Genomic DNA, 27,784 nt, shown 5'->3' on the forward strand with positions numbered 1-27,784 from the left:
ATGTCCACTCTGGCCTACCATAAGGAGGTGCTGTTCTACGGCGACTTCCTGCGGAAAGTGAAGAAACACCTGCGCTGCGCGGCGCCAGAGGCGGCTTCTACGTGCCTGGGCACCGTCCCTCGATGCTACTACCTGCGGCTGGACTTGCTCGTGCTGGAGGACCTGTCGTTGGCCGGCTTCCGCATGCCGGACCCCTTGGTGCCGCTGAGCCTCCCCCAGGCAGAGTGCGTGCTGAAGGCGCTGGCGCGGCTCCACGCCGCCTCTCTCGTGTTCGAGGAGCGCGAGGGCCGGCGGCTGGCCGACGCCTACCCGCTGCTGCTGGAGGAGACTCTGTTCCGGAAGGAGCCGGGGTTTCCCCCATACGCCGCGCAGGTCTCCTGCGTCCAAATCGCGCATGTTCTGCTGGATCTCGTCCCTCGCTTCGGGCGCGGCACGCCTCACAATGAGCAGTTACATAGTCACCTCGAGCCCGCTATGCAAGAAATTTATAAATTCCTCAAGCCAAGTGATAAGTAAGTTCTCATGAGGAAGACGTCAGCATAAATCCTTCAAACAGCTTATTTGCGAATTTTCACTACTGGCCATTAAAATCGCTACACCACGAAGTCGACGTGCTACAGATGCGAAATTTAACCGACAGGAAGAAGATGCTGTGATATCCAAATGATTAGCTCTTCAGAGCATTCACACAAGGTTGGCGCCGTTGGTGGCACCTACAACGTGCTGACATGAGGAAAGTTTCCAACCAATTTCTCATACACAAACAGCAGTTGACCGGTGTTGCCTGGTGAAACGTTGTGTTGTTGTGATGCCTCGTGGAACGAGGAGAAATACGTACCATCACGTTTCCGACTTTGATAAAGGTCGGACTGTAGCCTATCGCGATTGCGGTTTATCGTATCGCGACATTGCTGCTCGCGTTGGTCGAGATCCAATGACTGTTAGCAGAATATGGAATCGGTAGGTTCAGGGGGGTAATACGGAACGCCGTCGAGATGACCGGCATCTTCTCCGCATGGCTGTAACGGATCATGCAGGAGCGCCTGCGATGGTGTATTCAACGACGAACCTGGGTGCACAAATAGCAAAACGTATTTTTTTTCGGATGAATCCAGGTTCTGTTTACAGCATCATGATGGTCGCATCCGTGTTTGGTGACATCGCGGTGAACACACATTGGAAGCGTGTATTCGTCATCGCCATACTGGCGTATGACCCGCCGTGATGGTATGGGGTGCCATTGGTTACACGTCTCGGTCACCTCTTCTCCACATTGACAGCACTTCGAACAGTGGACGTTACATTTAATGTGTGTTAAGACCCGTTGCTCTACCCCTCATTCGATCCCTGCGAAACCATACATTTCAGCAGGATAATGCACGAAAGCGTGTTGCAGGTCCTGTATGGGCCTTTCTGGACACAGAAAATGTTCTACTGCTGCCTTGGCCAGCACATTCACCAGATCTCTCATCAACTGAAAACGTCTGGTCAATGGTGGCCGAGAAACTGGCTCGTCCCAATGCGCCAGTCACTACTCTTGACTGTGGTATCGTGTTGAAGGTGCATGGGCAGCTGTACCTGTACACGCCATCCAAGCTCTGTTTGACTCAATGCCCAGGCGTATCAAGGCCGTTATTACGGCCAGAGATGGTGCTTCTGGGTACTTATTTCTCACCCAAATTGCGTGAAATTATCACATGCCAGTTCTAGTATAATACATTTGTCCAATTAATACCCGTTTATCATCTGCATTTCTTCTTGGTGTAGCAATTGTAATGGTCAGTTTTGTAGTTAACTTACTTTGGAAGTTTCGTTTTGCCTTAGATAACGTTAACTGGAATGTTGGCACTTGTCGTTGACATTACTGCTACCTACACTGCAACTGTTCCACTATTATTCAATAACAAAGTTGCCCATTCCTCAACAAATAGTCCATGTATTTTAAAGATGGGAGGGCTTATGATCAAAGTATGAAGTGACTATCATATTGTAAACATCCACACCTCTAGCTGTATTTGTTTGGTAAAATTTATAAAATAAGGTAATCGGATGTCATTGAGAGAAGATGATCGTCTTCGTAAAGATTGCTTGTAAACCCTTACTGCTGTTCACCGATTTCGGTAAGCATGCTTAACATTTTCAGATCTGTATAAAACAGTTGGACTGTAACAGGAAAACGGTGTTAAAACACATCTCCATAAAAGGTTCTTGCACGTCTCTTACACCAGTTGTCGAAGTGCTATCTCTGAAAATTGGCAGGTATGTGAGGGATGAGACGGAATGTATATCTGCAAGTTAAGGTTAAAACCATAATATACATAGTAATTCACCAAATGCTCGTGTGCCATACCACACGATAGTGTTCACTTCATTGCAGCCAGGGCACAGCTAGACGGCACGTGGTAGCCGCTACCGCCCGAAAAATTGAAAATTGACAACTGGCACCGACAGGTGCAGCTAATGTATTCCTGTATTTCTTACTTAATTATTTATGTATTTTAACTATAGTGTGATTCTTGATACGTGTCGATAAGAGATACTTAAACGAATCTTCCACAATTACTGTAAAGTAGTTACTAAAATAGAAAATACGAATTATATTCACTTGCCCAAGTGCGGTTGTTTGAAGCTGCTTTCTTTAGTGTGAGCCATCTGGAAAAGAACTCCATCCCTAATATGTACGGTGTGGACTCACCTCACCTCTTCCTTCCCCAACATAGCCCCCCCCCCCCCATCTGCCTCACTACCTCACCAGCACGTGTTGCCAATCTATTTGGAGGGGCTGTTACGTACCCATCTCGTTTAGCTCCCTGACAACGCAGGCATCACACTACAGACAACTGAGCTGTTGCCTCCCCATGTATACCAAGGAGTGGCTGCTTGTCTTCTTGGAGCATTGGAACTCCCGACAATGGCTCCTGTGCCAGATAGCACTTGCCGTGGTGGGCAGTGCCCATGGAGAGCCCGTGATAGGAATGGGTGGCATCAGGGTCGTCGATGCTCTGTACATTGTGTCAAACTGCATAAATCTGGCCATTGTCAAATGTCCATTCGCTGCTGGGAATGTGTAGTGATATATTAAAAAACTAAAAACCCGGTTCGATTGCGAAAAAGCACCTAGTGTTAACCTAGGTTTCGGTGTAGATAACTAAACTTTCTTCAGAACAAAAATAAAAGCCACAAGTGCCTAAGAAGACATTTGTCAATGATTTAAAGAACACCATAGCTATACATTTATAAACGAAAAAAAGGAAAACACAAACTATATATATGTCAAAACCACTACTTAACTTTATGTACGCTCCACCTCACACCGGAGTATGTTGGATGGGCCATGACCCGCGCAGGTATTGTTTCTCACTTGCAATGTTTTAAACTATCTTATTTCCGGATCGCAGCCAGGGTAAATGGGGATAAGGCGCCCTGTATTTTACGATTGGTAACTGGGTGTTGCGTGTTCTTGAGTAGGGGACGCGCATGACTGATGGATCAGGTGTGGGACAACTATTGATGGGACACATCCTGCCGCATGCAGAGCCCTGGGGACTTCCTTATTTCCTTCACCTTCCTTTTATTATTGACAGTTCCCAAGATGTCAATTACGTTTTTATCTTCCTTTTTACTGTTATGAATCTCCCGACTAGACCAGAAAGTTTTCCGTGGCCGTCTCTACCTCTGGATCTACCACCTTCGGATCGAAAAACTGATGACCTCGTTAGTTGTTCCCTTAACTTCACCAGTCAACCAACCAACTAACTTTGGACTTCACCAATCACTATCGAAAGTAAACTTCATACTTCTAGTGCTTCAGTTCCTAATCCAACTCACATAAAATCGTCTGATACAGAATATATTCCATGACGTTTTTTTTATATTTTTTCCTTTTCCAGACACGATTCATAAAAACCTCCTCCCAAAAGCCTTGCTTAAAACGTGTGTTCAGTTGTGGTACTTTTTTTAATGAAGAATGGAGTTAACCACGTGGTTGAAATCTGTCCTGAAGCAAATACACAATTGATATTAGTCATTGTCTTCGTGCTCCACGCTACATTCTGGTTTGCTGTGCAGGTATCGCAATGTGCTGTGCCACAGAGACCTGTGGGTAAACAACATGCTGTTCGCGGAGGACGCCAAGGGCGAGCTGTCAGTAAGGCTGGTGGACTTCCAGACGCTGCACCTGGAGCCTCCAGCACATGACGTAATGATCTTTATGCACTGGGGCATGTTGCGCGATTTGCGGAGGGCGTGCGGCCAGGGTCTCCTGGAGCTGTACCACCACACACTGGCCGACGTGCTGCGCCAGCACGACCTCGACATCGACTCCGTTCTGCCGCTGCAAGTCTTCATGCAGTCATGCGTGGAAACACAGCCGCTGGCCGTCATCCTCGCCGTCTACACCCTGCAAGCCACAACGCTGCCAATAAAAACGGTACCAATTTAACAAAAGATGCAGACTATTACAGTACCGGTTTTTCGTACTTGTGTAAGAAATTCTCACTGCGAAAATTTAGACAATTTTCTTTTTTTTTCAGAACTTCTGTTTTAGCAGAATACCACTTCTAGTTGTGACACTATTGCTGTCATTGGTGCTCAGAAAACGTCTGTAAACACAAGCTCGTACAGATGTGACGTCAGCATGTGTAGAAAGGGCAGGTGCTGCAAAGTAGTAAGCATAATAGAGAGAGAAACAAACTCGCAAACGCGTGTGCATGTTTTTCGTTCTGTTAATTCACCAATCTAGACTCAATAACAGTGTATTCTAAATGGTTTCAAAGTTCCATAATGCCAATATCCACCTCCGCACTGGGTGTTATTACAGATAGCTCGTGACAAAAATCTGGAATATATGGTCACTGTTTCTTTTGTATCGTACTATTACATTGCGGAGAGACAGAAATGGATGTAACGTGTGTGTGGTTGTTGCCTTTGGCAAGTGTTATTACTTTGCCATTTCTCTGTGGTTTATTCACTTAATTGAACATTTACAGCTCGATATGGAACAAGGTAAATACGTAAAACGCAGTATCTTTTATTTTGGGAAATATGTTTCGAATATGTTTAAGGCAAATGTTTATACGAATGTAGTCTCTAACACGGTATTCCTCTTACAAACTCGTGCTTCTGTACACTTCACTCTGTTACCCTTCGAAGAGAGACTGTACACAAATGCAGATTATCACAGAGTTCTACAACAAGTGACCGTATTTTAAAATAATTAAGTCCTAGCGCTTCAGATTCGTTCAAGCTTGGTAACGTCGAACGGTGTTTTGCCGAAGTCTTTGAAATATTACTGGCATTGGCGACATGTTGAAAGCGATGCATTAATTCCTCTTCGTTCCTAGGTGGTTAGCTTACGGCTGGGTGAACTAGAATCGTGAAGAATCCCCACAGGAAAAAGTCTGGTGGCGTGAGAGCTGGTGATTGCGGGGGCCATGTCCTACGAGCGCCTCTGCCAATTACCTGGCTGTCGGAGTTCATTTAAATATCCACGCACAGCACGACTGTTGTGTGCGGGCGCCCCATCATGCTGGAACCACATGAGTAACAGTCTGTTCAGGGGAACATCTTCCAGCAGGGCGATTAGAGTTTCCTCCAAAACGTAATTTGCCCCGGTTAGTCGAGGAGGTAGATGGACCGGCCCAATCAGAAAGCCACCCACTATGCTTGCCGAAATGTTGAGCGAAAATCGTTCCTGGTGTCTTTGGACGTACGTGACGTGAGTATTTCCCCTTGCCCAGTAATTGAGCGTTTAGTGTTGCAAAGGCCACCCCACGGAAGGTGCACCTGTCGATAAACAACACAATTACAAGGAAGTCGGGATCTCGTGCAACACATCGCAGCAACGACCGGCAAAACCCAGCCTGTGTTTATAGTACGCCACAGGGTTTAGGTCTTGGACAGGGAGGAAACTAAATGGATGCTGGCCATCACCCCTCAAAACCTCCCAGACTAACAGATAAGTGACCCCCATGTCGTGTCCAACCGTTAGAATACTTTTCATAGGTGTTTCCTCAAAGCGCTCGAGAACAGTCTCCACAAATGCAGCATCCTGTAGTGTTAGAGGCCTTAAAGCATCACCATGCTTTTCCGCGAACGAGCCTGTTTCGCTAAGTCGCCGTTGAATTGCTGTAAACGTTTGCGGGTGTGGGTGGCGTCTTGCTGGGTACCGTTCCTCATACAACCGTCGAGCTTCATGCGCATTACCGTAGGCTAGTCCATAAACAAAACCATGTCTCGTTCTTCAAAGGAATACTGTGCCGCCATGCTCACTTTGACTAAATTGCGGATGACGTGTGTGTGGTCTGCAGCCAAGCTTACGTGTGGTTGCCTCTGACGTGGGTAGAGACAAACAGCAAGGCGTATTCGACACGTGTGCGTATCACGTTGGGGCAGTGACAGGCTGAGGGACGTTTGTATTTGTGAACAGACAACCATAGCGCTGCCCGTCAACCGACGAACGGCAACAGGGCAATCCCACGGCCAATCGGATCGCGTGGCGCCAAGTTTAGTTTAAAAATGATGCGTTGTCGACCTACTCAACATCAGCAATTTGGTTCCTACTGGCATCAGCTATCTAGGGTTAAAATTTCATGATACCATTTTTCGCCACCTTGTTTAAATGAAATGCATCTCTCTTGTCGGCGGCCTTATTACTCTTATTTTTGTAGTGCAACTTTTACAAAATAATGGATTTACCACGATTGGCAAAGTTTTACGCAATTGCAAAGTTAGTGAACTTCAGTACGAAACGCGTTTTCGAGTTTCCACAACGAAACTGTCTCGAAATATGGCAGATAATCCAGATATTCGGGTCGTATGTAAAGAACACGAGCGGAAAGACACAATTAATACCCTTAATGCGCGATAACTATGTTTGGGTTGCTGATGACAAAGTTACTAAAGTTTTCCAAAATTCCTTCACCAAAGACGACGAAGCAAATATTCCAGAATTAGCTTATTGTCTCAACTGTGTGACTAGATTCGTGATTTCGTGTCAGAAAGATTGCAGTTCTTAGTAACTGAAGGGAGGTGGTAGAGTAAAACATAACCAATATTTGGCGTTCCCCGGGGTAGTAAACGATTTAAGAGACACTCTGGGTAGCCCTCGTAAACTGTATGCAGGAAACCCTGTGATTCACCGTCTTACAAAGTCATTAGATGACAAAAACGATTTGGACAAGATACCTGTATAGTGCAGAAAATGGCAGTTAACTCCAAATAGTGAAAAGAACGGAAATCTTCTACATGAGTAGCAAAAGAAATCCGCTATATTTCGGTTACAGGATAAAACACACAAATGTAAATGCTGTAAATTCAAAACACTTAGATTACATTATGAATAACTTAAATTGGAACGATCACATAGATAATGTTGTGGGGGAAAGCAGACCAAACACGGCTATTTATTGGCAGTGTATTTACAAATGCAACTAGTCTGCTAAAGCAGGGAGGGGCGTGTGAGCTGTCTGGCTGCACTTCGGCACGTGTATCACCATGTGGGCAAGATATGCGCGCAGTTCGCACTTTCCTACTAACGAACAGGACTGGAGACTGCCGGTAATACACGATCGACAGCTGACGCTTGAGTCTGTAGTCACGTTAGCGTTCCTTGCATTGTCATAACTATTACAGTATGATAGTGCAAGGAATATTCACTACTCTGTACAACATGTGCATAGTATTTGCGGAAGTCAAAGACCAATTGTGTGTTGAGCAAAATGGCCATCGAATGAAAAATTAACTTAAGTTAACTTACAACAATTGCTTCACGGCAGAAAACAAATTTACGCTACCCTGCATGCTTCTATGCTACATCTCGTCGTGTAAGGCTTCACGTGTCAGTTTGTAAAACAACCATGTTGGTTTACTATGTTAGTCAGTGAAAGAAATTTTATTTTTGATTTTTATCCCTTCCCAGGAAACTTCATATTCAGCTGTTCCCCTCTCCCCCTGGGGCTCACAGATCTTTTGTGAATTCGTGCGTGGTGCACACGGGTCCCCAAGCTTTTGCAGCCCATTCTTCCTTCCCTGGCGGCATTTCCTTCACCCTGCCCTCCCACCCTGTTCACTCCTTCCGCTCTCACGGTGTTCTGATTTATATCGATCTGGGAATTTACCTGGTTACCTGTATTGCTTGCAATTTTGTTCCTTCTGCCTGTTCTTTCATCCTTCCTGTCGTTTAGGTCCTCGCTTGAGGTGGACCTCCACTTCTAAATTTTCTGTTTTTAGTGCGAGCCATTTGGGGGAGAGCTTCCTCTCTAGTGTCCCCATTCCTTCCACTCTTCTTCCCGTCCACTGTCACCGGCATGTGTAGCCAGTCTGTGTGGTGGGGCTGTTATGTATCCATCCGGCTGAGCCCCTTGACAACACAGGGATCACACTACTGATACTTCAGCTGTTCCCTCCCCATGTATGCCAAGGAGTTGTAGCTTGTTTCTGGAGCATCGAACCTCTGGACAATGGCTGCCATGGCATGTGGCCCTTGTTGTGGCTGAATGGTGGTCATGGGAGAGCCCCTAATCGGAGTAGGTGGTAACAGGGCGGATGCTTGGTGCATTAAGTGTACAAAGCCACAAAAATCTGGGCGTTCTCGAATGGCCATATCTTCGAATGGTGAAGGATCTTTCAATGCTACTTTGGATGAGCTGGCGGCCTCCATTCACTGGCTACATCAAGAGAGAAGGGCCAAGCTCGCCGTCTTGGGATGAAACACTTCCCCAATTACGTCATCTGTAACAGGACGGATGGGAACACATTCACCTCCACAAAGCCCCCCCCCCCCCCCCCCCCCCCCGCGGGTCTGGAGTAAGAATAGGCCCGAGGTATTCCTGCCTGTCGTAAGAGGCGACTAAAAGGAGTTTAAACCGTTACGGCCTTCCATGTGATGGTCCCCCTTGGGGTTTGACCTTCTTTTTTCAAAATTGTACGGAAGTAAGAGACTTTAGGGGAAGGACGCCTTACGTGGTGTATCACTGGTCCTCAGTGCACTAAGACCTTGGCACTCAGCATTGTAACGGCGTTGTAACCACACCCATTATTCCTCAAATTGGGCCTAAACGCCTGATGGGTTGCACAAGTTACGCCCATAGTGCGTCCCCATCTGCACCTACGATCATGGACTTTCCATGGCACCCGAAATCCAGCACGGTAGCCAGCCCGTTGTGGTGTGGTCGTCATGTACTCTTTCGGTTGTAGCCCCCTGACAACACAGGGATCGTACTGCCGATACCTGAGCTGCAACCTCCCCACGTCGGCCAAGGAGTAGATGCCAGTCTCCTTGGGGCATCAGGACTCCCGGCAACGGTCATCCTGCCAGGTGGCCCTTGCTGAGGCTGGGTGGCGCCCGTGGGGAGAGCCCCTGGTCGGAGTGGGTGGTATCGGGGTGGACGTTTCGCAGATGAAACGTCAACATGTATCAGGTCGCTCTGCGGCCAAGTCTTTTAAAAAGAAAGGTACTGTCTCTGGTTCTGGTTCTCCTGCCCTTTCCCCCTTGGCCACTCCCTGGGAGGAAGCACAGGCACGCCGGCTTGGCGCGAAGTACTTCCCCCGCTATTTAGTCTGTTCTAGGACCGATGGGGGGACGTTCGCCACCTCCAAGCCCATGTTCTTTGTCCAGCAGATCGAGGACATCTTCGGGGAAATCGAGGCTCTCAGTAAAATGCGTTCAGGGTCCGTTCTTATAAAGACCACCTCCACCACACAGTCGGCGGCGCTCTAGGCGTGCGATCGACTAGGGGACATCCCAGTGTCCATTGTCCCGCATCTGGCACTGAATAGGACGCAGGGGGTTATTTTTCATCGGGACCTCCTGCTGCAATCTGATTAGGAGCTCAGGGCCAACCTGGAGCGCCGAGGCGTGCATTTCGTCTGGCGAGTCCAGCGCGACCCCGCATATCAGATGGAGAAGAAGATTCATGAATTAAAAACTTTGGATCGTCTCTCTTATTCTGAGGCCAGGAAGAAGTACGACTGCCTCCATCCTGTGACGTTGACAACTTCGTTTGCCTCTGTCGTGTCCACTCCTTCCACAGTATCCTCACCCCTATCCTGTCCTCCCTCCACCTCCTCACCCCATCCGGGGTCTATGCCTCCGCCTCCCAAATCCCTCCCCTCCCTTCCAAATCCTCCTCCCTCGCAGCCCCTGCCCCCTCTGCCCCAGGGTCCACCCTTCCTTTTCCTCCCCCTCCGCCGCCTGAGCAGCGATCCTCTTCCCAGGCGTCAACATGTATCAGGTCACTCTGCGGCCAAGTCTTTCAAACGTTCCGGACCCCGGCTTCTGAGGTCCGGCATTCCAAAATGGACCCCGCACGTGAGGACCTTCTTCGGGTCCAGCCCACCATCCCCGTGCCTCATCGGACTTCCAAGAAGTCTTTCTCCCCCTCTCCACCCTGGCGCGTTTCGTCTGACGCTCCATCCGTGAGTCGCTGCTCCCGGCCGTCTTCAGTTTCGCTGGGACGCTCTGCTGCCAGGCGCTCTGCTGGCCTCTCGTCGGCGAATGATGCTGCCCCTTCTACGCAACCCGGGAAAGCGGCCGCAGCTGGCGACGACTCGATGGAACAGGATCCGCCTCCTGCCGGTTGTAGCGTTGTTCCCTCGAAACCTGGCCCTGTGCGGCCGTCGAGGTGACCAGCTCTTCACCTGTTTTCTTCCCCCTTTTTTCTGATTAGCGATGGCTTTGTTACATTGGAACATAAGAGGTATTCGATCTACTCAGGAGGAATTACAACTGCTCCTCCGCCTGCACTGTCCGCTCGTCCTTGGTCTCCAGGAAACCAAGTTGCGCCTAACTGACGGTATTGCTTTTACCCACTATACCTCGGAGCGGTCTGACCTCACCCGTGTGGACGGTATTCCAGCTCATGGTGGGGTCATGTTGCTCGTTCGGGACGACGTCTATTACCATCCCATCCCTTTGATCACCCCACACCAAGCAATAGCTGTCCGTATTACTCTTTCTGCCTTTACGTTTTCTGTTTGTACCATCTACACTCCACCGTCGTCTGCTGTTAGTCAGGCTGACATGATGCACCTGATTGTTCAGCTTCCTCCGCCGTTTTTATTGTTTGGCGACTTCAATGCCCATCATCCCCTTTGGGGCTCTCCTGCATCCTGTCCAAGAGGCTCACTCTTGGCAGATGTCTTCAACCATCTCAATCTTGTCTGCCTCAATACCGGCGCCCCGACTTTCCTCTCAGACTCCACTCATACCTACTCCCACTTGGACCTCTCGATATGTTCTACCACTCTTGCCCGTCGGTTCGAGTGGTATGTCCTTTCTGACACCTATTCGAGCGACCACTTCCCCTGTGTCGTTCGTCTCCTGCACCACACCCCATCCCCACGTCCTTAGTTCTGGAACATACTGAACGCTGACTGGGGACTTTACTCCTCCCTGGCAACCTTTCCGGACCACGATTTTCCCAGTTGTGACAGTCGGGTCGAATACTTCACGGCTGTTATCATCAATGCTGCCGAACGTTCCATTCCTCGTACTACTTCTTCTTCACGTCGCGTTTCCGTCCCCTGGTGGAATGAGGCTTGTAGAGACGCTATTCGTGCTCGACGACGTGCTTTACGCACCTTTCGCCGCAATCCTACGATGGCGAATTGTATTGGATACAAACGACTCTGAGCGCAATGCCATAGAGTCATCACAGACAGCAAAAAAGCTTGTTGGGCCTCTTTCACCAACTCCTTTAACAGTTTTACTCCCTCTTCTGTCGTCTGGGGTGGCCTGCGCCGGCTGTCGGGAATTAAGGCCTACTCCTCGGTACCTGGACTGACTTCAGGTAATGAGGTCCTTGTTGATCCTGTGGATGTCTCCAACGCCTTCGGCCGCTTTTTCGCGGAGGTTTCAAGCTCCGACCATTACCACCCTGCCTTCCTTCCCAGGAAAGAGGCAGAAGAGGCTCGGCGACCTTCCTTCCACTCGCTGAATCTGGAAAATTATAATGCCCCCTTTACTATGCGGGAACTCGAGTGTGCACTTGCACTGTCCCGGGCCTCTGCTCCGGGGCCAGATGCCATTCACGTTCAGATGCTGGCACACCTTTCTCCGGCAGGCAAAAGCTTCCTTCTTCGTACCTACAATTGCGTCTGGACCAAAGGTCAGGTCCCCATGCGTTGGCGTGACGCCGTCGTTGTTCCTATACCCAAAGCCGGGAAGGATAGACACCTTCCTTCTAGTTACCGCCCCATTTCTCTTACAAGCTGTGTCTGTAAGGTGATGGAGCGCATGGTTAACGCTCGGTTAGTTTGGATTCTTGAATCTCGACGGCTACTTACTAATGTCCAATGCGGCTTTCGTCGCCGCCGCTCCGCTGTTGGCCACCTTGTGACCTTGTCGACATTCATCATGGACAACTTTTTGCGAAAGCGCCAAACGGTAGCCGTGTTCTTCGATATGGAGAAGGCTTATGATACCTGTTGGAGAGGAGGTATCCTCCGCACTATGCACAGGTGGGGTCTACGCGGTCGCCTGCCCCTTTTTATTGATTCCTTTTTAACAGATCGCAAGTTTAGGGTGCGTGTGGGGTCCATATTGTCAGACGCCTTCCTCCAGGAGAACGGAGTGCCTCAGGGCTCCGTCTTGAGCGTAGCCCTTTTCGCCATAGCGATCAATCCAATTATGGATTGCATTCCACCTAATGTCTCAGGCTCTCTTTTTTTCGATGACTTCGCAATCTACTGCAGTGCCCAGAGAACATGCCTCCTGGAGCGCTGCCTTCAGTGTTGTCTAGACAGCCTATACTCGTGGAGTGTGGCAAATGGCTTCCGGTTCTCTAAAGAGAAGACGGTTTGCATCAACTTTTGGCGATATAAAGCGTTCCTTCCGCCATCCTTAAATCTCGGTCCCGTTGTTCTCCCATTCGTGGAAACAACTAAGTTTCTAGGGCTCACGTTGGACAGGAAACTGTGTTGGTCTCTGCACGTCTCTTATTTGGCTGCCTGTTGTACACGATCCCTTAATGTCGTCAGTTCTTAGTGGTTCATCTTGGGGAGCAGGATCGCACTGTACTGCTTCGCTTGTATCGGTCCATAGTCCGATCAAAGCTGGATTATGGGAGCCTCGTCTACTCGGCCATCCCTCTTATGCCATCTCAACTCCATCCACCATTGGGGGTTACGTCTTGCGACCGGAGCATTCTACACTAGTCCCGTCGAGAGTCTTTATGCTGAAGCTGCCGAATTACCATTGACTTACCGGCGCGATGTACTGCTTTGTCGGTATGCCTGCCGGCTGTTGTCAATGCCTGACCGCCCCTCTTATCAGTCCTCCTCCGCCGATTCTCTCGACCGTCAGTATGGGTTGTATGTGTCTGCCCTGCTGCCCCCTGGAGTCCGCTTTCGTCGCCTGCTTCAACAATTGGATTTTGCCCTCCCTACCACCTTCAGAGAGGGTGAGAGCCCGACACCACCTTGGCTCCAGGCTCCGGTTCATGTTTATCTCGACCTCAGCTCTCTCCCAAAGGAGGGTATTCCGGCTGCAGTGTATTGCTCATGGTTTGTCGAACTTCGTGCGCGACTTGCCAGTCACGCCTTTATTTACACTGATGGCTCCAAAACTGACGATGGTGTCGGCTGTGCCTTTGTCGTCGGGGCCGTCACCTTTAAATACCGGCTCCTCGACCAGTGTTCCAGCTTTACGGCCGAGCTTTTTGCGCTCCATCAGGCCGTTCAGTATGCCCGCCGCCACCGCCATTCATCATATGTACTCTGCTCTGATTCACTCAGTGCTCTTCAGAGCCTTGGAGCTCCATATCCGGTCCATCCCTCTGTGCAACGGATCCAGCAGTCCTTCCATTCTTTTGCTGATGGTGGCTCTCCTGTCAGCTTTCTGTGGGCTCCCGGCCATGTAGGAGTTCCTGGGAATGAGGCTGCTGATGCTGCAGCCAAGGCTGCATTCCTCCTGTCTCGGCCAGCCTCCCATTGTGTCCCATCATCTGACGTTAGTGGGGTCGTTTGTAAGAGGCTTGTGTCGTTGTGGTGGGATACTTGGTCATCACTTCAAGGAAACAAGCTCTGGGCAGTAAAACCGTTCCCAACTGCTTGGACAACCTCCTGCCGACCATCTCTGCGAGAAGAGGTCCTTCTGACCAGGTTGCGGATTGGGCATGGCCGTTTTAGCCACCGCTACCTGCTCTCCGGTGACCGAGCCCCGCAGTGCCCTTGTGGTCATGCATTAACGGTGCGCCATGTTTTATTGTCGTGTCCCTGTTTTAGTCAATCTCGTGTTGTCCTGTCTCTGCCATCTACTTTACAGGATATTTTAGCTGATGACGCTCGAGCAGCTGCTCGTGTTCTTCGTTTCATTACTTTCACTGGCTTGTCCAAAGACAACTAACTCTTTCACTTATTTTATCTGCATCTTTGTAAGAACTTTCTGGTGTCCCCCCCCTTGAGTTTTACTAGATTCTATGTGCTCTAACAAATGTGACTGGGCGCTAATGACCTCAGTACTTGAGCGCCCTCAAACCCCAAACAAAAAACACTCCAAAAAGCCACTTTTTTGTGTAGAGAATATTGAGGACAAGTTTGGAGTCTCTCTGGTTGGGCTCCCTATTAATCGAAACTTCTTCTGCCGCCCAATCTGCAGCTCTTCATGCTGGTCTGTTACCCCCCCCCCCTCCCCCCACCACCACCAATTTCTGAATATAGTCCGGGGAGTGATTTTTTTCATAGGGACCTCATCCTGCAAACTGATGAACTCCAGTCTAATGTGGAAAGACGCGGCGTTCATTTTGTTCGATATGTGCAGCAGGGTCCCAAAGACAACAGCACCAATACCAGCGCCTTCATTCTGGCTTTCGAAAGGGATACCGCCTACCCTCGGTGTGGTGACTGTGGACACAAACTCCGTGTTGGAAGCACCTGTGTTCCACCACCTGTGTTCAACTATCATGACGGCCACTTCCCTCACTTGCTGGATTGCCTGACTTACAAGAGAAAAAAGATGCAAGACTAAAAGTCCCTGGATCGCCTGTCTTACGCTGGGGCTCGCCAAAAATTAGACTAATCCAGTATCACTTCCTTAATTTTTTTTGCTTCAATTAGATCTTTTCCCCCTCCTACTTGTTCCTTACCACAGCCCCACCCCCCTTCTCCGCTCCCCCCTTCTCGGCAGTTCCCACGACCTTCTGGGAACTGCTCCACCTCCCCAACTGAAGTGCCTCCCTTCTTTGGCACATGTCAGTAATGGGGCTCCCTCCCTGGGACCCCTCTCTCAGGCAAGAATCATCCAACCACAACTTGGCCACAAGACGCACTATCTGTGCACACCACAGTTGCCAGTCTGTTTTGGTTCCAGATCTTGCAGATGCCTATACTCTGTGCCCTGCCCTCCTACAGCTCAGGAGGAGGAGGAGGAAAATAATATTTAAGTTCCAAGACAAGGACCACCCCAATGCCCCTTGAGGTGCCATCTCCTCAACCCCCCTCCCACCCCCAACCTGAGTCTGACATCTTATTTGTGTGTGTCACTCATCCTTGTTGGTGACGACCACTGACAGATATGACGTCCTCTCAGCTTGTGTGTCCAACGTGGATTCCAGCCACACGATCATTCAGTGGAATTGCAAGGGATACTATCGTCACCTACTGGAAATACAATGTCTTATTTCCTCCTAGTCTGTGTCCTCTCATGCTCTTCAAGAATGCAGTTCTATGATGACCACTCACTTAGGAATTTTGCGGTTATCAGGCGTTCTGTTAGAAATATGGGTAGACTCCAGTGGGGTCTGCACTTTGGTTCGATCAGATGTCATGAGTGACTGGATCTTCCTTCACGCCAACCTGGAAGCAATAGCAATTAGAATGCAAACGACTCCAGCAATCACTGTCTGCATTGTCTACCTCCTTCTGGGTGGGCCATTTCCTTCTGTTGAATCATCACCTCCCGCCCCCGTTTCTCCTCCTCAGATATTTCAATGACCACTGTCCAATGTGGGGGGAGTGCCACTTGAAGGGGTACATGTCTCCAAATTGACCAACTTACTACAGACTTCGATTTATCTCTCCTCAATGATGGTTCCCCAACCCACCTCAGTGCCGCTCATGGCACCTTCACTGCTGTCGATCTCGCAATCTTCTCCCCAGCTCTCGTGGCTTCCCTACAGTGGTCATATCATGATGATCTTCGTAACAGTGACCACTTCCAAGTGATTCTACTTTTTCCTTTGCTGCCACCAGGCAGTCAGGGCCCTCTGTTGGTCTTTTCACAGGGCCAGTTGGCCCTTACATATGCCTGCTGTGCACGTAGATGCCTGCCTCTCAAATTGCACTGATGTGGTCGTGCAGTGCGTCTCTGTCACTATTCTTCATGCTGGTAGCGCTGCTGTCCCCGTCATCAACCGGTACTGTGGTGTATCTAAGATGTAGCAGTTGCTGTTCAGGACCACAGCTGGGCGCTGCAGCGATTTAAATGAAACCCTTCACAGACCAACCTCCTCGCTTTTAAGTGTCCCAGTGATAAGGCTCATTACCTTACTAAGCAGAGTAAAAAGAAATCCTGGAAACACTGTTTTTCCTCCCTGGGGACATATGCCTCTTCATTGCAGGTTTGGTCCAAGCTCCATAGCCGTCTGAGCTGCCACTGGCAGTCAACTGTCCAGGGTCTTAACCTCAAAGGTGCTTTGTGCACTGATCCATTGGCCCTTGCAGAACACCTCACGATGGCACTGGCGTCCTCTTCCTATCTTGCTACCGTTCTCTGGCAGAAACGCAGAGTTGAACAAACCCCCTCTGTTTAAACTCACGCCATGCTATACCCTATAATGAACCCTTTACTGAATGGGAATTCTTGAAGGCTCTTACCTCTTCACGTAACATAGCCCTAAGCCCAGATTCTATCCAGTCAGATGACCCAACACTTGGACGTTCCCCAGAGGCAACATCCCCTGAGAGTCTTTAACCGCATTTGGCTCATGGGTGCTTTCCCGTCGCAATGGCGAGACAGCATAATTATCCCCTGGGAAGAATCCACCCTATCTTGACAGGTATTGCCCGATTAGTCTGACAAATGTACTTTGTAAAATATTCGAGAGGATGATTGGCTTCAGATTATGTTGAGTACTCGAATCTCGGGGCTTTTGTCCCCTGTATCAGAGTGGTTTCTGGGAAGGACGATCTCCAACTGAGCATTTACTCAGATTGGAAACAGCAATGTGACAGTCTTTTATTTACCACCTGCACCTTGTCGTAGTCTTTGACCTACAGAAGGCATACGACATGGCTTGGCGCCAATAAATCTCAAAGACTGGGCTTTTGCGGCCCACGTTAGATTTTTATCCACGAGTTTTTATCTCACCAGCTCTTCCAGATTCGAGTTGGTACTTCACCCAGCGTCCCTTGGATTCAGAACGGTATCCTACAGGGTTCTGTGTTAAGTGTCACACTCTTCTTCATAGCCATCAATGGGTTTGTAACCTCTGTTGGGCCTGTGGTTACCAAGTGTTGTAAGTCGACGATTTTTGCATCTGGTGCAGTTCGCCCTCGGCAGAATCTGCTGAGTGCTAGCTACAAGGCGCAATCTGATGGGCCTGTGCATGAGCGATCTCCCATGGCTTCGTCTTCTCCCGTCAAAACGCGGGTATGCATTTTTGTTGTAGACCCACAGTACAGCCCGACCCAGAACTTTATTTAGGTGACCAGTTCCTCGATGTTGTAGCCCAGACTCGTTTCTTGGGCATTATTTTTGGCAATAAAACTGATGTGGCTGCCCCAGATTAGCCACCTAAAGGCTACACGCAAGCGGAAGCTTAATGTTCTCGGCATCCTGGCCCACACATCTTGGGGTGCAGAGCATATCACCCTTCTCCATCTTCCCAATGCTCTGGTGTTGTGCAGACTAGATTATGGTAGTCAGGTTTATTGCTCAGCGGATACTTCCACTCTGGAAATACTTGACCTTGTGGGGTGTGTCTGCCTATTGGTGCCTTTCGCACTAGTCCCATTGAGTCACCTTACAGGTACAGAGGGATTCCCCCCCGCCCTATAAAGACGATGGAGCCAACTCCTGGTTTCTTACGCACTCACAATTCGCAAATTCCCTGATCATCCTGTGTACCCTGTCCTCTTCGCAAACTAGGGATGTCTCCCTCCTGACAATCGCTCATGGGTGGGATTGCCGGTTCGAATTTGTCTCCTCTGTTGCGATATCCATCTCCACTCCCTGGAATGGGCCCTCCTTATTTCCTCCCACACCCCCCCCCCCTTGAATGGTGTCTAAACCACAGGTTAGGACCGACCTATTCCAGGTCTCTGTCGCCCCTGTGGTTTTCTGGCATCTTGTTTGTGCCATCTTTGCAGATTTCCATGGTGTCACCGTCTTCTACTCTGATGGTTCTAAGACAATAGATCAGGTGAGATACGCTTTCACGTCTCCTACTGGCTTAGAACACAGTTTGACGGGATCACGTAGTGTGTATACAGCAGAGCTTCTAGCCATTCACAGAGCCCTCTATTTTGTGTCTCAGGCCTCCCTCCACAGTGTTTTCATTTGTACTGACTCAATGAGCAGCCTGCAGGCTACTGACCGATGCTACTCTCGTCAACCTTTGGTCTCTGTAGTCACTGACCTATCTGCCCTTGGTCGAGCCAACTGCTCAGGTCTCTATCTCCGGGTCCCACATAATGTGGGTATTGCAGGGAATGAACTGGCTGACTGTTTGGCTAGACACACACACACACACACACACACACACACACACACACACACACACACACACACACACTCTCTCTCTCTCTCTCTCTCTCTCTCTCTCTCTCTCTCTCTCTCTGGTGCACTTCTCTGCATCATCGAGGATCGAGGAGCCTACTGCGGTTTGGCGCTCTTCCTTCCGCTCGTCTCGGAAGGAGTCCACTCTCTTATGTCATCTACGCATTGGTCACACCAGGCTTACTCATTGTTTACTTTAGCGTACCGAACGACCCCCACAATGTGGTTGTGGTCCCAGGCTGTCAGTACCCCATTTATTGGTGGAATGTCCCCTTCTTTTGGCCCTTCGTACTCAGAGCTTATAGAAAACACGAGATCATACAAAAATACAACTGATGAACAAGGAAAAGCCGAATACAAAAGATTAAGGAATTTAGTTATTAGAGAAGCTAGGAAAACAAAACAAACAGTTTTTGAAGAAATGTGCAGGGAAGTGGAAGAAAATATGCAAAACGCAAGAACTGATTTAGCATACAGAACAGCAAATCAATTTTTTAACAAACGTAACACTCTCAGGCACAATCGAAAATGAAGAGGGGAAAATGCTGTTTGGTGAAGACATGGTGAAGAGATGGAAAGAATACATAGAGGAGTTGTATGCCGGAACACCTCTTTCGGAGGAAGTAGTAGAAAGAGAAGAGCAAGTAGACGATAAGGGAGATAACCTTCTGCAAGAATAATTTGACAGAGCTCTAAAAGAACTATTGGACAACAAAACAACGGGTATTGATGACATCTTTGCAGAACTAATAAAGAATGCTGGTGACAGCATGAAAATGATGCTGCTTAAACTTATTAGGTCCATCTATAAAACTGGAGAGATACCGACAAACTTCCAGAAATGTATCGTTGTTCCTATGCCAAAGAAGGCTGCAGCTACAAAATGTGAACAGTACCGAACTCTAAGTCTAATATCACATGCATCAAAATTCTCATAAAAATAGTTCTGAAGAGAATTGAAGAGAAGGTGGAGGATATGCTGAGTGAAGATCAGTTTGGTTTCAGAAGGGGATTGGGAACAAGAGAGGTGATGCTGGCACTGAGACTCGTTATCAAAAAACAATGACAGAAAAATAAACCGACGTATATTGCCCTTGTAGACATGGAAATGGCATTTGATAATGTTATCTGGCAAGAGATGTTCAGAGTGCTGAGGAAAAGTGGAATAAAGTACAAAGACATCCGTGTGATATTCTGTTTTTATAAGAATGAGGTAGCAGTGATTAGGGACTGTCACCAGGAACAAGAAGCAAACATTAGAAGAGGGGTAAGACAAGAATGTGCTCTCTCTCTCTCTCTCTCTCTCTCTCTCTCTCTCTCTCTCTCTCTCTCTCTATCTTCAATGCTTACATCCAGGAAGCTATAGACCAAGTTCGAGAAACTACTGAGGTGGGGATCAAAATTAATGGGCAGAAGATAGACATGTTACGTTATGCAGATATTGCTATACTCACGGAGACAAGATGATTTAGAGGAAGTCGTCAGAACAATGGAAAAAAACTCTGTGCAATTAATATGGCATGAGAATAAACAAAAAAACTAAAGTGATGGTATGCAGTACTGGAGCACAATATGAACCTCTCAGAATGAGAATTGGAAGAGAGGAACTGGAGTTGATAGAGGAATTTACTTACCTGGGAAGCAAAATCACAAGGGGTGGTAGAAGCCGGAAAGAAATTGCGAGCAGAAAACAAAAGGCCAAAATTGCATTTAATTGGAGAAGGATCTTACTAACCAGCAACAATATCAGTATGAAAATAAGGAAACGTATAATGAAAGGTTTCGTTTGGAGTGTGACCCTATACGGATGTGAAACTGGGACAATGGAAGAGAAGAGAGAAGACGGCTAGAGGTCCTGGAGATGTGGTGCTATAGAAGGATGATCAGCTGGAGAGACAAAGTAACAAATGAAGAGGTGCTATAAAAAGCACAGGAAACAAGATCTCTGTGGAGGCACATCCAAACAAGAAGAGACAAACTCGTAGGGCACATCCTACGACCCAACCTCACTGGAACAATAGCAGGAGCAGCTATTGAGGGAAGGAAGCGGCTAGAGCGACCAAGGATACCATACATAAAACAGATCATGAATGACGCTGGATGTAACACACAAGCGGAAATGTAGAGGTAGGCAGACAGAAGAGAGGAATGGCGCTCTGCTGCAAACCCACCTCAGGATTGAACACTAAAAGAAAACTCAGTATAATCTTCTTGATTCCTTAAAATTAACACTGGCAGACTTTTCCCGAATGGTTGAACTCGTCCTCGGTTTCCTCCCATGGAAGTGCTTTTATTTTCAGATAAGACATTTTGCTTTGCTCCTGGAGCAATGGCAGGGTGGTTGTGACTGGGGCCTCTCGTCAAGTCCAACCTCCTCCTCAGCGTTAATGTGTCGTTCCAGCTTTGTCATAGTAGACCAGCAGACTACAGAGGAGCGGTTGACCACCTGCAGTTAGGTACAACAGAGTGACAAAGAAACTAACAATATTTTCACTTCATAATACTCTGAGTCCTGCAGTGTCGCAGATTAATACATTCCACAGACTGGCAGCAATTACAAGCAGTACTTAATCTTCCATAATCTGTTATTCAGTTGAGTAGATAGGCACGTTCGGGTGTAGGAGTATCGAGGAAGAGAGAATGAAATACCACTGTCGTCGATTTAAGTTCTTTTAGCACACACGACACAACGTAATAAACGAAGAACACATTGTTTTCTTATTGAACACCTATTAAATTAAAACATGTAATCTTACTAAGATTGGTTAACTTCGGAGCTGGTCTACTGCTTCAATAAGACTAATCGTAAGATTCAATTTGGTTAATTTCAGCAACTGTGGAAACTGTTCTCGACGGAATTTATTGTAAAACATTTCAGTACTTTCAGTACCGTATTTTCCGCAGTGGGGAAACTCAGTGGCCACAAGACACTGAAGGTCAGCGAGCTATTTTAAGAGGCGCAATTTCAGCGTGCACTGAAAAATGAATTACAGAACTACTCAAAGATGAAATCAATCTAAGCCACTAAATCTAAAATAATCTTTCTGAAAGTTGCGTTATTCGCAGATGCAATTTTTTTCAGTGCAAAGCTAGTGTCGGGAAAATCGGTAATTAATTTGTCTGCCTTGCAAAGTTGCAGTCAGGACAAACAGGTGCTTTCTAAGGCCAGTTAGAAACGCAAGATACACTCCTGGAAATGGAAAAAAGAACACATTGACACCGGTGTGTCAGACCCACCATACTTGCTCCGGACACTGCGAGAGGGCTGTACAAGCAATGATCACACGCACGGCACAGCGGACACACCAGGAACCGCGGTGTTGGCCGTCGAATGGCGCTAGCTGCGCAGCATTTGTGCACCGCCGCCGTCAGTGTCGGCCAGTTTGCCGTGGCATACGGAGCTCCATCGCAGTCTTTAACACTGGAAGCATGCCGCGACAGCGTGGACGTGAACCGTATGTGCAGTTGACGGACTTTGAGCGAGGGCGTATAGTGGGCATGCGGGAGGCCCGGTGGACGTACCGCCGAATTGCTCAACACGTGAGGCGTGAGGTCTCCACAGTACATCGATGTTGTCGCCAGTGGTCGGCGGAGGGTGCACGTGCCCGTCGACCTGGGACCGGACCGCAGCGACGCACGGATGCACGCGAAGACCGTAGGATCCTACGCAGTGCCGTAGGGGACCGCACCGCCACTTCCCAACAAATTAGGGACACTGTTGCTCCTGGGATATCGGCGAGGACCATTCGCAACCGTCTCCATGAAGCTGGGCTACGGTCCCGCACACCGTTAGGCCGTCTTCCGCTCACGCCCCAACATCGTGCAGCCCGCCTCCAGTGGTGTCGCGACAGGCGTGAATGGAGGGACGAATGGAGACGTGTCGTCTTCAGCGATGAGAGTCGCTTCTGCCTTGGTGCCAATGATGGTCGTATGCGTGTTTGGCGCCGTGCAGGTGAGCGCGACAATCAGGACTGCATACGACCGAGGCACACAGGGCCAACACCCGGCATCATGCTGTGGGGAGCGATCTCCTACACTGGCCGTACACCACTGGTGATCGTCGAGGGGACACTGAATAGTGCACGGTACATCCAAACCGTCATCGAACCCATCGTTCTACCATTCCTAGACCGGCAAGGGAACTTGCTGTTCCAACAGGACAATGCACGTCCGCATGTATCCCGTGCCACCCAACGTGCTCTAGAAGGTGTAAGTCAACTACCCTGGCCAGCAAGATCTCCGGATCTGTCCCCCATTGAGCATGTTTGGGACTGGATGAAGCGTCGTCTCACGCGGTCTGCACGTCCAGCACGAACGCTGGTCCAACTGAGGCGCCAGGTGGAAATGGCATGGCAGGCCGTTCCACAGGACTACATCCAGCATCTCTACGATCGTCTCCATGGGAGAATAGCAGCCTGCATTGCTGCGAAAGGTGGATATACACTGTACTAGTGCCGACATTGTGCATGCTCTGTTGCCTGTGTCTATGTGCCTGTGGTTCTGTCAGTGTGATCATGTGATGTATCTGACCCCAGGAATGTGTCAATAAAGTTTCCCCTTCCTGGGACAATGAATTCACGGTGTTCTTATTTCAATTTCCAGGAGTGTATTATACTAGAACTGGCATGTGATAACAATTTCACGCAATTTTGGTGAGAAATCAGTACCCAGAAGCACCATCTCTGGCCGTAGTAACGGCCTTCATACTCCTGGGCGTTGAGTCAAACAGAGCTTGGATGGCGTGTACAGGTACAGCTGCCCATGCACCTTCAACACGATACCACAGTTCATCAAGAGTAGTGACTGGCGTATTGTGATGAGCCAGCTGCTCGGCCACCATTGACCAGACGTTTTCAATAGGTGAGAGATCTGGAGAATGTGCTGGCCAGGGCAGCAGTCGAACATTTTCTGTAGCCAGAGAGGCCCGTACTGGACCTGCAACATGCGGTCGTGCATTATCCTGCTGAAATGTAGGGTTTCGCAGGGATCGAATGAAGGGTAGAGCCACGGGTCGTAACACATCTTAAATGTAACTTCCACTGTTCAAAGTGTCGTCAATGGGAACAAGAGGTGACAGAGACATGTAACCAATAGCACCCCCATACCATCACGCCGGGTGATACGCCAGTATGGCGATGACGAATACACGCTTCCAATGTGCGTTCACCGCGATGTCACCAAACACGGATGCGACCATCAGGATGCTGTAAACAGGACCTGGATTCGTCCGAAAAAATTACGTTTTGCCATTCGTGCACCCAGGTTCCTCGTTGAGTACGCGATTGCAGGCGCTCCTGTCTGTGATGCAGCGTCGAGGGTAACCGCAGCCATGGTCTCAGAGCTGATAGTCCATGCTGCTGCAAACGTCGCCGAACTGTTCGTGCAGAAGGCTGTTGTCTTGCAAACGTCCTCATCTGTTGACTCAGGGATCGTGACTGCACGATCCGTTAAAGCCATTCGGATAAGATGCCTGTCATCTCGACTGCTAGTGATAAGAGGCCGTTGAGATCCAGCACGGCGTTCCGTATTACCCTCCTGAACCAACCGATTCCATATTTTGCTAAGTCATTGGATCTCGACCAACGCGAGCAGCAATGTTGCGATACGATAAACCGCAATCGCGATAAGCTACAATCCGACTATCAAAGTCGGAAACGTGATGGTACGCATTTCTCCTCCTTACACGAGGCATCACAACAACGTTTCACCAGCCAACGCCGGTCAACTGCTGTTTGTGTATGAGAAATCGGTTGGAAACTATCCTCATGTCAGCACGTTGTAGGTGTCGCCACGGGCGCCAGCCTTGTGTGAATGCTCTTAAAAGCTAATCATTTGCATATCACAGCATCTTTTTCCTGTCGGTTAAATTTCGCGTCTGTAGCCCGTTATCTTCGTGGTGTAGCAATTTTAATGGCCAGTAGTGTAGGTGACTGCATCATTTTCAAGTAGCCTGACTTTTACTATTAATATTGTCTGCAATATGATTAATACACAACATGAACAGAAAGGGTCCTTTCATACACTGGCGTTCCTTTCATGTCCATAAATAATGCAGTGTCCTTAGTGCAAGAAAAAGAAACGTTCTATAACGCAACCATCGCTGGCTGACAGCGCCGGCGGACAAGCAGTGCGGGCACTAATGGGAGCCCGCAACTGCTCATTTTCCACCCCTCTACGGAAGAGACTGCTTGCACTATGCTTTTCCGCCGTCTTCTGTAGTATTCTTATGCGTGTGCGGGATGCGCATCGGATAGCATTGACGGAGTACACCGCAGAAGTTCTAAGAAGGACGGCTCGTTTTGTATTATCACTGAATATGGAAGAGTGTGCGGCGGATATGATACGCAAACTGGGGTAGCATATCAAGGAAGATTGTCTGTGCGCCAGAATATTCTCATGAAATTTGTCATCAACTTTGTTCTCAGTGAGAAAATCTTTTGTTAGTGCCTACCTTCATAGGGAGGAATGATCATCATAATAGCCGGCCGCAGTGGCCGAACGGTTCTAGGCGCTTCACTCCGGAACCGCGCTGCTGCAACGGTTGCAGGTTAGAATGCTGCCTTGGGCATGGATGTGTGTGATGTCATTAGGTTAGTTAGGTTTAAGTAGTTCTAAGTCTAGGGGACAGATGACATCAGATGTTAAGTCCCATAGTGCCTAGAGCCATTTGAACCATTCTTGATCGTCATAATAAAATAAACCTTAGCTCTCTCGGAAAGATTCGCGTGTTGGTTTTTCCCGCGCACTGTTACAGAATGTGCAGAAACACCCTGAGAGTTCGATAAACCCTCTGCCAGGCACTTCATAGTGAACTGCACAGCAGTGTAGGGTACAGGATTACTACTGTAGACAATGTGCTTCTAGTGTAGTAGACGTAATTATCAAGCTGTACCCACTAAACATCGCAGAAGTATCGCTTCTGTCGAAACAAGCATTAGACAGGTATTCAAATGTTCCTGTCAAACGTAAACAATTACGTTCAACTAATTATCTATTGGACTAGAGGCCGCCTATTAACTAGGGAAGGTTCGTTTATATATTGTACGCGTCAGGATGGGTTAAGGAGCATAGGTGGGCATCGAAGACCGATCCCGTTCACTCTAGTACATGGAGTGAAAAAGATTGGAGATTTATTAACATTCTCCTATTCTACAGGGTACATTTGGTCTGCCGCCTGCAACGATCGCGGAGGGAGAGCATTTCGCCCTCAATCGGAAGCCAACACACACAAATCTCAAACAATTCTCGCTTCCTAAAACGAAACAATAAAAGCTAAGCGCATATGAATAGTCAAACCACAGTCTTATAAGTGCCTCACGACACCAAACGCGACTATTCCACCAAGTTAATAATAACACAATGAAAAAATACAGAACATACCACTAAATGCTTTTACACAACTAAATTGACTAGATCGTGTTGTTCAGGTCCCAGAAGACCACATATACCAAGATGCAGTAATTCACTATGTATATACTGTTCAAAACCGCCCTTCTTAGGCAGACTTTACCTAATACATCGACTGCCAAATTTACCATACATGAACGCAACTCCGGGCAAGACTCCAGTTGAGCAAATAAATTAGTACCAACAAATATCGTAACGAGACACACACACACACACACACACACACACACACACACACACACACACACACACACACAGCAAAAAGTTCCAACAACACCGTCCCACATCAGAAAAGTTCAGAAACCGCTGCTGGAGCTTCCATGGGAAAATCTGAAGAGCCAACCGAGCCCACACCCTAACCTCGCAGACGACTCCAAAATTCAGCAACTAGTTTTCTCCGGGCCAGAATATCACAGGACCCCACCGGACCTCGACATCAGACAGGCAGAAAGAACAAGTACGCCGACTCAAATTAATCACCATCGCATGGCCAGCACAGCGGCGAGTCGCCTCCGCCCCAGACCACTCTGCTCATATTGCGAGGCACAACAACCTTAGCCCTAGTCAGTAGCAGGTCAGGCAGAGCGAACTTCACGTTCCTTCCAGTCCCCGGAAAACCATCTACCCTCTCGCTTTCCGCCGGCCACCGCAAACACACGCCAGCGACGTCATAGCAAATCGCCAACGGAGCGCCACCCGCACCAGGACAGCGAACTAAAATAGATTACAGTGCGCGCTCTGAAAAAGATCATAGGTTAGCGCCACGCGCCATATCAGGCTATCACGGGATATTTAACCTTCATCAACCGTCTACCAGTCCGTTTTTCTGTATTTCAGTGGAGCTCACCGATGAGTAAAATTTGACTATAAAATAGTCAAATTAGTGTGGACGTTATGTATTCATGGTCCTACGTGGCGAGCATCCCAACCAATTAAACAGTATTCTAAGCTTGCTCGAGGAGCTCCGTAATTGTCACTTTTGTAGAGCTTATAAACCTCTCCACTTTCATCTTGTAAATAAATACACATCACGTTAAGGGTACAGTTAGAGGAGATTAACTGACCTCAATTCGTCGTTCTTGCTTCGCAGGCTGCCGACCTGGAGTGCTTCCTGCTTAACAGGGCGGCTCTGGTGAGGGAGATGTACCGGCGGGACGAGCGCTTCCGTAGGAGGCTGACTGAGGCGATGGAGGAGCTGGTGGAAACCTGCCTGATGCCTCGTCTAGCGTACCACCACCACCACCACCACCACCAGCAGCAGCAGCAGCAGCAGCAGGAGCAGCCGCCGAGCAAGAATGAGAGGGAACAGTAGCAGTGACCGCCCCGGAGTACTGGAAAACTTCAGTGGACAACAGACGTATTTCATATCAATGACACGTCTTTTTATAACAGAATTATTTCCTCTGGAAGGTACAGAAAAAATACTTGTACAAACGGAAACAACTTACTTTCCTGTACCCGTGGACTTTTAGACACTGCTGCTCTGATTTTAGTTTCCCAAGACTGAGTAAAAGTGATGAAATTCATATTCTCAAAGTTTCTATCTTTTCATAGTAGAGCCCTCTCACACAAATTTGTTTACTTAAACTGCAACGGCCATCGTGAAGTTCTTAAACGGCACAGACTGACATCTTGGCGTAGAAATACTAGTATTTCTTTCCA

General features: G+C 48.5%; 1 protein-coding gene across 1 annotated transcript; it reads left to right on the forward strand.

The window, feature by feature from the left end:
• LOC126158266 (uncharacterized) lies at positions 1–27,495 on the forward strand. Its single transcript, XM_049916431.1, has 4 exons — positions 1–512; positions 4,069–4,429; positions 19,122–19,138; positions 27,245–27,495. The coding sequence occupies exons 1-4, from the start codon at positions 1–3 to the stop codon at positions 27,432–27,434; spliced, it is 1,080 nt and encodes a 359-aa protein (XP_049772388.1). The 3' UTR covers positions 27,435–27,495.
• Positions 27,496–27,784: the final 289 nt, after the last annotated feature.

Source organism: Schistocerca cancellata, chromosome 2, assembly GCF_023864275.1.
Source record: "Schistocerca cancellata isolate TAMUIC-IGC-003103 chromosome 2, iqSchCanc2.1, whole genome shotgun sequence".
In the NCBI taxonomy this organism is placed as follows: Eukaryota; Metazoa; Arthropoda; class Insecta; order Orthoptera; family Acrididae; genus Schistocerca; species Schistocerca cancellata.

Bases quoted from the DNA above. Each gene is read 5' to 3' on its own strand.
- LOC126158266 (XM_049916431.1), top strand. From the start codon at position 1: ATGTCCACTCTGGCCTACCATAAGGAGGTGCTGTTCTACGGCGACTTC. The intron at 513-4,068 runs GTAAGTTCTCAT...TTTGCTGTGCAG, and splicing joins TTCCTCAAGCCAAGTGATAA to GTATCGCAATGTGCTGTGCC.